This window comes from Orycteropus afer, unplaced genomic scaffold (assembly GCF_000298275.1).
Source record: "Orycteropus afer afer isolate SDZICR_OR568_19922 unplaced genomic scaffold, OryAfe1.0 scaffold00590, whole genome shotgun sequence".
NCBI lineage: Eukaryota > Metazoa > Chordata > Mammalia > Tubulidentata > Orycteropodidae > Orycteropus > Orycteropus afer.
Window position 1 is genome coordinate 1,406,323 of NW_006922177.1, and position 10,439 is coordinate 1,416,761.

The following is a 10,439-nucleotide window of genomic DNA, read 5'->3' on the forward strand; positions in this document are numbered from 1 at the left end:
TTTCCTCCACTAGGGCATTCAGTAGTTTCAAGATTTTTAAATGTACTTCCAGAATTATTCTGACATGAAGAATCTTTATATTAATAATTCACAATGATCTAATCTCCATTCATTAATCTAAATGTTTTAGGACAGTTATGTTCTTCCACATGTTTTGTGTGATAAAATAAGTCTAGATTTATTAATCCATCTTCACAAACCAACCATGATCTAACAAGGAACTTCTTGTCTTCCATATATTTTCCTTGCACCTTATACCAAAAGTAAATGGAATGTGTGAGTCACCCTCCTCTCCACTCCAGGTAAGCACACAGCTCAAAATCATTGTTCTCAGATATACAGAAAGAAATAAACAATGTGGATGCACCTTTTTTACTCTCCAGAGACAAAGATATTTAGATGTTCACATGTCATAACTGAATTCATGTGGATCTTTGAATACTTGGGCTTCAAATTCCATTTGGCTCTGTAAAGTAAAAAAATGCTCAAATTAGTATAGCATTCCAGCAAAAGAAGAACTAAACAAAGTGTATCCACAAAACAAAAAGTTACTGCCATCGAATTGATTGCAACTCATAGTGACCCCCAACGGATTTCCATAGCAGTAAATCTTTACAGAGTAGATTGCCCCAACTTCCTTCTAATGAGCAGCTCATGGGTTTGAACCACCAACCTTCTGGTTAGTAGTCAAATGGCTCAGGTACTGTGCCACCCTACATGTCTCCTTAATGTCTGTGAAGAGAGACAGGAAACCAAGGGAGGGTGGGAATCAAGAGCTTCTGATTTTTTACTCACATGGTGCTTGGGATACAGTCAGAGCTAACTATATTCTGAGCACCATGTTTGGTTCTGGGACACAACAATGAAAAAGACCACATAAACTTAGTTCTCAGGAGTCTCCAATATAACAAGGGAGATGAGCCAGAAGACTGGCAAGAACACTGCAAGATGATGAGTGCTCTTCTTGGATGAGCATCAGGTGAGATTTGGGGTCACAGCCAGGCCAAGGAAAGGCCTGGAGGATTCTTCCTGGAAGAGAAGCTGGACTGAGAGCCAGAGTGGGAAAGGACATGGTCCAGAAAGAAAAGAATCCAAAAGCATACGTAACATTCATTAACAAGTTAGAAATGAAAAAGTTGAAAGATATGGTAGGATGTAAATCTAGATAATACTTTCAAGAAACTAACTGAGAAAAGGAGTCACTAGGCAGGACATAGCATGAGATGTGTAACTAAGGTAAGTTCTCTCTTTCCTCCCTCCCTTTTCTTTTTTCCTCCTTCCCTTCCTCCCTTCCTTTTCATCCATCTACCTATTCATTCCATCTACCCATCAAAGGAAGGGCACATCTGAATCTGTTTAAATCATGGAGAGGTTTCAGCAGACAGCAGAGAGGTTGAAGACAGAAGATAAAAGTAAAGTAAATGATAAAGTAGTTTCTGAGGAAATGGAAAGAGATAGATCCAGAATTCTCCAATAGGTACTTGTGGAATTCACTCATTCACTCACTCAACATTTATTAGGCACCTACCATGTGCTAATACTCCAAACCCACTGCCATGGAGTCAGATCGGACTCATAGTGACTCCCCCCTTGGGTTTCCAAGGCAGTATCACTATGGAAGTAGATTGCCCAATCTTCCTTCTGAGGGGTGGTTGGTGGATTTGAACTGTCAGCCTTCTGGTTAGCAGTCAAATGCCTTAGGCACTACATCACCAGAACAGTGAGCAGCTGAGTAGCTGCCTTAGGGATATGGTCTGCTTCCATTATATAAGAAGACACTTTGAGAAAGGTCTCTGAGCTTCTTGGCACATCTGGATCCTATATTTGGCTGAGTCTTCATTTCAATGAGATTGTTAATGGACTTGAACTAGTGGCTTGCCATGTTGCTTAATAATCTTGGTACTGCCATTTTACTTGTTGACCTTGGGTTTGCCAACCTCAGCAGCCAGCAGCTGTCTAAGTTAAGAGAAGCCTCCAGCTTCAGTGGGCCAGGAGCAAGAGGCAGAGATTAAGTCCAAGGTCAAAGGGCTTTCACCCAGCCTCTAGAACTGGCACTCTGAACTTGGAATTCTAGCCTCCTAAACTGGAAGAGAATAAACTCCTGTTTGTTAATGACATCCCCCTATGGTATTTTTCTGTCACAGCAGCACTAGATGACCAAAACACCATTCTTCTTTTCACGAGTAAAATGAGGGTGTTGAGATCATGAGACCAGAAGAACTAGATGGTGACTGGTTACCACTGTCAATCACTCAGAAAGGGATCTGTGCAGGAGACCCTGGATAGCATGGGAAAGCAATATGGAACAAAACCCAATATCATAAAAAGACCAGGTTTACTGGTCTGATAAAGCCTGGTGAGACCTTGGAGACTATAACCTCTAGTTATCCTTCAGGTCAGGAATTGAATTCACTTTCATGGCTTTCACCCAAACAATAGACAGGCATATAGGATGAACATTTATATCAGGTATATATATTGTTCAGAACTACCAATAATGGGAATAACCCATACCACAACTGCTTAAACCACACAGAATTGTGGTCCAGCCAAGTTGACACACAGATCTACCCCTTGTCAACTTGCCAGTTGTACACATCTTTTCGACCATATATAATCTCCAAATAAGGACAATTATAAAGTCATATTTGTGCCTAACATGATATGCTACACGTGTACAACTGAAACACCTTAACCTTAAGGCATTTGACTGCTAACCAGAAGGCTGGCGGTTCAAACCCACCAGCCACTCCTTGGAAGGAAGGTTAGGTAATCTACTTCCATAGTGATGCGGCCTTGGAAACCCAAGGAGGGGGTCACTATGAGTCAGATCTGACTAGACGGCAGTGAGTTTGGTTTTGGAGTTTACCATGTGCTAGGCACAGTATATGGGGAAGTAACTGTGATTAAAAAAAAAAAAAAAGTGTTCCTCAGGGAATGTACAATTGAGTGGTGAGACAGGCAATGAGTAAAATATCATTGTGGGTAACGATAAGTACTGTGAAGAAAATAAGGCAGGGTTAGGGGATGGAGAAGGAGGAGTAGTTAAGAAAGTCAGGATGACACAGTGAAGAAGTGAAAGAAGGGTGGGATTGAAGCCTGGAAAAGCCTGGGAAAAGAGCATTCAAGGTAGAGGCACTGAAGTGCAATGGGCTTGATGGTTTGAGAACACCAAAGAAAGGCAGATGCAGCTCCAGTGTTAAGAGAGAATAGGGGAGAGAGGAGATGAAGTTAGAGGAACAAAAAATGCTGATGTACGTACTTTAGAACCTCACTGCAAAGAAAGACCAGCCAAAAAAGGACTTTAGTCATGTGATCCACCACTAATCATCAGTCAAGAAGTCCTGGGTTTTTATTCTGGTCATGGTTCAGTGAAAGTACTACCATTACCTTTGGATCAGGTAAACATGGTCCAAAAGCTTCCAGCAGAAGAGTCTCTTCTCTCACAGCTTGTTCATAGTCTGCAAAAGACAGCTTCCCATCGTGATCATGGTCCTGGAGGGGAAAAGCCACATGCTATTCAACATGTTAAAAAATGCTTATCTGCAAGCAAAAATTATGTTTTCAAAGTAAAGTGTTAATAGAAGAAAGAAGACAGGAAAATAAGAGATCAAATAATGAAACTGAAAGAAATTTTTAAATTATATTAAGAGGACATCATTCAAGTGTTTTATTTCACCAGGCAGGAATATGATGATTGGAAAAATTCTAGTTCTAATTTCCATCCCATATCTCATCTGTCAATTTCAATATAAACCTTAGTTTATCCATATTTACCATTTTCTTAAGTGTTATTTCAACCAAATCTTTAATTCCCTCATCAGGATCTTCTTCAGATGGCTGCTTGAGCAGGCTATTCTTCAACATGTGAAACATTTCTTCCTTTGAAATGAATCCATCACCATTCAAATCAAACACTTCAAAGCAATCTTTTAAAAAAATAACAAATAATAAATTTGATACTATCACCAAGGTAATATTTGCTCTGATAAAAATTTTCAAAGGCAAGACCTATATTATTGATGCATTTATCAACCCCGTGACTTCTATAGTAAGGGCTTCAGATATACTAGCAGAATATATTCAGTAACCTTTGGAGTATGTTTCCTTACACTCAGCTATGAAAATTATGCCAATGAATATTGACATGGACATTTTTATCCTCTAACTCTAGGGTAATTTACCAGAATGGAATTCTTAAACAGAGTCAATCAGAAATAATAATTAATTAACTAAGTAAGAATATGAACATTTGAGTCAATGTTTCATGGTTTTATTGTCATGATTCAAGTAAAAAAAAAAATATGTAAAATGCTTAACACTTAAAAACATATGTAAAGAGTTAGGATGTGTAATATATGCCTGTGCAGTCTTGCTTGCCATGAATTACTCCTCAGAATATATTGATGTTCCTATTTACTGATTTTCTTATTCATTTCTTCTCATTGACTTGAATTCACTCAAGAGGTACATACAGTGGGCATTAAAACAGACAAACCCACACACCTCATTGACTGACTTAAATACTTGAGATATGTTTAACCTTTATGTACAAATAAAATAATTTGCCTAAAGTAGGATAAGCTGAAATCTTACATTTCATTTTTTCTTCCAAAGACCCTCGAAGAAACAGTGATAATCCATTAATCCACTCTGCTATGTTGACACAGCCATCGTTATCTTTATCAAAACCTCGGAACACTAATGAGAGAGATGTGCAACGTCATACTTGTAAGGCATTTTCACACTCAGGAATGGACTTACACTATTATTTCTCTCCTCAAAACCTTGAAAAAACTTCAGGATCATGTAGTCTAATATCAGGCAACTCTTTCAGGTAAACTTTCACATTTTATCGTCATATTTTGTGAGAATAAAGAAAATCCTAAACATTCAAATATTTTGGTAATTAATATATCTAAAGAAATTAATAGTAACATTAATTAATATAAAATATACATTTTTTGGTACTTGAGAATAAATGGACTATATTTACATTTTTATTGAAATGCTTTCTATGATGTAAATAAATTTATACATCCTCTAAAAACCACTTCAATTACCATTATGTTACTAAGAAGAAATATAACTGTTCTCAATTTTCTGATAAAGGAAAACCTGTTATTCAAACTGACATTACCCTCTTCTTAAATACATAAACTGGAGTGGATTTCATCTTTTTCATTCTAATCTCTACAAAATTCAATTTTTATATTCACACGAACTTGGAAATATAGAGTATTACATGTTCCCCCAAGAACACGTCCCAGCTCCAACCTCTTTTCTTCATTATGGCTGGATTTGGCCTTTTTGATCCTTTCATGTCTTCTTACCTCTGTCCATAATCATGTCATCTGTCATCCCAAACGTCATATGCAAGATGTTCCGAAATGCATTGCGATCCAGTCCAACAACTGTCCCAGGTCGTTCTGCTGCATCTCCCACCAAGGTATAAAAAAGATTGACTAGGCAGTTCACTTCATATGTGTTAACTGTGGAAGAACAGAATTGAGATAAAACAAAATTGATTATTAACTCTAACTTGCATTCAGAATTAATGAGATTACAGACAAACAGCACCAAATGTATCAAAATGTAATCGTCATCAGAAGACTCTCTTATTTTAAGGTTTATGACTCTTAATAGAAGATGGCCAATGCTACACTATCCACTAAGATAAAAGAAGTAGCATTACCTCCAAACAGGAGTTAAAATATTAAACAGCTGTAAGTTCAGTCATGTTTAGAAAAAAAGAAGAAAAGAATATTAGCCAAGTTACCAAAATAATGATTGTGGGAACAGATCTTAAACATCACAAGGCAGGTAGATGCATGTCTCAAAATAAAAGAGGTCTCTTAAGAATGGTAAGGAGCTCTGTTGGTATAGTGGTTAAAACATTTAGCTCTTAATCAAAAGGTTGGCCCACCAACCACTCCTTAGGAGAAAGATGAGGTAGTCTTCTTCTGTAAAGATTTATAGGCTTGGAAACCCTACAGGGTAGTTCTACTCTATCCTAAAGGGTTGCTATGAGTTGGAATTCACTTGATGACAATTAGTTTGCTTTGGGTTTTTAAAGAATGGTAATATTCCTTTTCAGCATTTTGAATATCCGGATTAATGAGATTTATGATGGCAGTGAGATTTTTTTTTTTTTTTTTAATGACTTATCTATATGCTAAATTCCTTTTCTCTGGAAATGGTTACCAACCCCCTGAAAATAAGGCAAGAGTTTTCAATTTAAACCAAAAATCTGTTGTATCGAGTGATTCTAACTCATATCTACCCAATAAGCCAAAGTAGAACTGCCCGGTCAGGTTTTGGCCAGAGTGTAACTGCTTGATAAGGTCGTGGTGCAGTTGTTAACCCCTCTGCTGCTAAAAATTCAGTGGTTTGCTCTTATTAGCAGTTCCAAGGGAGAAAGATGTGGCCAGTCTGCTTCCATAAAGATTACAGCTTTGGAAACCCAGCAACGGGTTTAGTTTTTGGTTTCGAATCTTTACAGAAGCAGACTGCCACTTCTTTCTCTTTCAGAGGTGCTGGTGGGTTTGACCACCCACATTTCAGTTAGCAGCCAAGCTCTTAACCATTGTACCACCAAGGCTCCTTCCATTTCATAAGCAGAGGTCTGGAAATCAGAATCACCTATTTTTTTAATGAAGAAGCTTTTCAGTATACAATGGCATCACTGGGGAAAGTGGAAGGGTGTGGCCACATCCCTTGAAACTGACAGAGGAGATGACACCAAAATGACTCCAGGACCTGTAGTGGTGGTGGTAGCAGCAGCAGTAGCATCAGTCGGCAGACAGAGGGAGGAGGCAGTGGCATCACTAAGGTTGGTGTCACTATCCAGTATAGGAACTCATCACACCCTCCCCCTGCCAGTCAGGGTGTGTGGGTGGTTGACCCAGAGCCCACCCTGGTCAATGGGAGAGGGAAGGAGTCTCTGCTGGTACTGGCCCAAAAGGGTGGGTTCAACGGCCAGCCACATCCATGGGGAATGACACCATGAGTTACCATACTGTTGTTGTTGTTGTTGTTATGTGCCGTCGAGTCAAACCTGACTCATAGTGACCCCTCCTTGGGTTTCCGAGGCAGTATCACTACAGAAGTAGGATTGCCCAACCTTCCTTCGGAGGAGTGGAGTTACCATACTAGGTGACACCAACCCTAGTGAGGCCACTGTAAATATTTTCTAGTACCCAATATGATTCCTGTTGTAGACCATTTAAAATTAACATGCAACTATTCAGTAGTGCCTTAGAGGAAGGATATTTTTATTTAAAGTGTGTGTGTGCACACACACACACACACACACACATACCTCCTCAGACAAATAATTCTTTAAAGGATGGTGTTCCAATGCTCATTTGAGGTCTGTAGGAGGAAGGGTTATTGGCTGGCAATGAGTCAAAATATGAGTATGGGCAGAAGATGGGGGAGATTTTATTTCAAAATGAAATGAAATTACAGTTGAGTATTAAAAAAAAAAAAAAGTGAACTCTGTGTGCACATTCAAGAGCACAGCACATAGGAATTCATCTTTCCACACCAAGCATTGCTCTGGGCCTAGTTTAGGATTACTTCTGGTTTCGCACAGGCAATTTAAAAGAAACTTTGAAAACTTGGGGGCGGGGGGGGGGTAACTAACTAAAAGATTGAGTAAATAAACTGATTAAAGAATAGGAAAAATATGAATAATTATGATATAAAAAGTTGTTAATGGTTAGGGAAGGAAAGCCTATATGAGGAATTGTATACTAACTCTGTGAAATGGAAATAGCATTCTCCCAACTTGCCTGAAATATAAATGAAAGAAAATTAACTTAATACCTGAATGATCAGAAAGTTAGCCATAAGAAAGTTCTTTCTTGCTGGTATGTTTCTCAAATTCTAGAATACAATACTAAATGAATTAAGGGGAATTCAAGAATGGGTTTTCATCTTTTTGGAATAGTGTACATGTGTCTTGAAGATCTGTAGAATGGTAGATTAACTAAATGATCTCTTAAGATCCTTTCTTCTTCTCTGATTATACAAAAATTTTCCATTTCATCCTGGTGATATTATCATCTGGGAACTAAAAAAAAAAAAAAAATTGAACTTCAGGGGAAGATCTCTTATTTAAAGAAATACAAATTAAATATTGTCTATGATTTGTAACTATCTCTATGGAATTTGACTGGTAAATCAAAGTTTCTAAATCTCACCTCTGAAAAAATTATCTTTTAAAAAAATTATCTAAGGGCAGAAACTGAAAAAGTTGACTTTTTTCTTCCCATGTTTTTACTTACCTTTTGAAATATGCACTCACCTTTCAGTTGTTCTTAGATGTCTTATTTGCAATATATTTCAAACTTACTGTACAAGAACTAAATCATATTCAATGTTATGTACAGTAGTTATTGCATTGTTTGTGATTCTTTATTAAAAATGTTTACTAGATATTTTAAAAAATACCTGGTCTTTTCTCAGAAACGAAAGCATTTTAAGGAAAACAACAACAGGAGAGAACAACAAGAAACTCTCATCAGATTATAATAATCTAATAATTCCTTAAGTTACAGCATGCATTTTTTATAAGTTTAAAATGCTTATACACACCCTTTTATTTACAGCACCACCTCATAAGAGTAATCACACTTATTACATTGGATACAATGATTAGAAGGCAGTGGATCCTCTAATCTCTAGAACTATACTAAAACTTGAATTATGGCTACTCCTGTTTCCTCAAGTGGCCAAAAGTTTTGCAATCAGCACTCAATTTTACGAGATTGCTCACATCTTCCTCATCTAAGTCATATTCATGCCTGCAAGTAGTTTTGTTTTTCAGTCTTAATATAATCCTGAAGTTCCTATGAAGTTCTAGGACCTCCTGTTATCACCTGTGATTAGGTAGATATCTTTAACAAGCACTCTTGTCACCCGCAAGTCTACTTTACTTTCCAACTCTACCAACAACTGGAAAGTGGAAGACTAGAGTTGGAAATAGATGCATTACCATGCATTTAGCTTTGTTGCTTCTTTGGTCTTCAAATACCTCTTTGCTATGAGATGCTTTCTTATGCCACTTTAACTCTTTTTTTTTTTTTCCTGAAAACGTTCAGACATTGATAACCACCTTCTTTATGGTTCTCTTGCTAAGCTTCTAGAACTTGGATCATGCAGGTTTATTTCCTCTAAAAACAGCTAAAAACAGGATAAGGTGCACGCATCAGTTGCTTGTGTAACAGTTAAGTCTGGTGGTCTTTTGTACTTATTTACATTTTTATCTGAGACCAAAACCACCTCTTGTCTCCTGGGCATATACATCATTTTTCTGTGAGGTAAAAAATAATAAAAGGGTTTGAGAAGCAAAGAAACTCATGCATGGGAGTGTAGTGCTGCTAGATGTCTAAACACCCTTTAACTATCCTGGGTGTGTGTACCAGTCCCAAAGGCCTACAACCCCGAGATTCCCTCCAGGCTTAATCTTTGTGTGTGGCGCGCAGAAAGGCACCAGTAGCATGGGGCTCCAGTCATGGAGGCTCTGGAAGCAGGAAGCAGCGGGCATTAGCACTGGATCTGACCTGCTCCAGGAGCCTCTGTCTTTCCACTACTTGCTTCTTACTTACAATGTTTGCAATTTTTAGTTAAGGTGTCCGTTAACTTCTGCAGTTTCTTGCGATTCATGCTGGGCGCTTAGGGAATCTAGCCGTGGTCAGTATCTTGGCTCGCGCTGCCAGGACCCCCAGGAGTCCTGGGGCTGGGGCAGCTTGGCTGGCCCTCGCAGCAGGGGGCGCGTGCACCTCCCTAACACTTAGTGTAGCCAAGGCAACGGCTGGGCGGGCACCGATTGGCTGCAGGCTGAGGCGCGCAGGCTGGCAGAAGGTCCATTACACAGTGTGGCCATGGCAACGGCTTTGCCAGCAGCGGATTAACTCTTCCATTGAATTGGGCACGTGGGACTGTCGCCCTGTTTGCCTTGAGAGACCTAGCCAGGCTCGGTTCATATTGTATTTTGCTTACTAATGGTGGCTTTCTAATTCTCAGTCATTACTATAAATACTCAAGTTTAAAAATATGTTACACGAGCCATGTGGGGATTGTTTTGGGTGGTGAGAGTTATACCTCTAGTTGAGGCTTAAAATCTCCCACGAGACCTGAGGGAAAATGGAGCGGCTTGGGGAAATGGCACGTGTGCTCTCAGACTATGGCCTGTGTGTCTGTCCTGCAGGACCTGAGTAGCTGACTCTTCAGTTAAGCTGCTTTTGGTTTTCAGCCTTTTGGCTACAGTGCTAGGAGGGAGTTGTTAGTCATGTGACTGGGAACAAGAGGAAATTGGGATTTTTTTTTTTTTTTTTCAAGTTTTTCCCTATGGGGTAGGAGATACCAAGTAGAAAAACCACTGGCAATTTTTAAGTTAAAGAGGCAGCCTCTTCAGTAGAGACAAGCTGACG

The 10,439-nt window shown here is 38.8% G+C and overlaps 1 protein-coding gene across 1 annotated transcript; it reads right to left on the minus strand.

Annotated features, from left to right (window-relative positions):
- Positions 1-403: 403 nt before the first annotated feature.
- EFCAB1 (EF-hand calcium binding domain 1) lies at positions 404-9,672 on the minus strand. The gene is made up of 6 exons (XM_007956243.2): positions 9,615-9,672; positions 5,334-5,492; positions 4,597-4,701; positions 3,778-3,929; positions 3,391-3,495; positions 404-466 (listed from the first exon to the last, which is right to left on the minus strand). The coding sequence occupies exons 1-6, from the start codon at positions 9,670-9,672 to the stop codon at positions 404-406; spliced, it is 642 nt and encodes a 213-aa protein (XP_007954434.1).
- Between the last annotated feature and the right edge of the window lie 767 nt (positions 9,673-10,439).

Coding starts and splice junctions, on each gene's coding strand:
- EFCAB1 (XM_007956243.2), bottom strand. CDS start 9,672: ATGAATCGCAAGAAACTGCAGAAGTTAACGGACACCTTAACTAAAAAT. Junction 4,702..5,333: donor TGACATGATTATGGACAGAG/GTAAGAAGACAT, acceptor CTCTCTCATTAG/TGTTCCGAGGTTTTGATAAA. Junction 3,496..3,777: donor AAATAACACTTAAGAAAATG/GTAAATATGGAT, acceptor TTTCCCCTCCAG/GACCATGATCACGATGGGAA.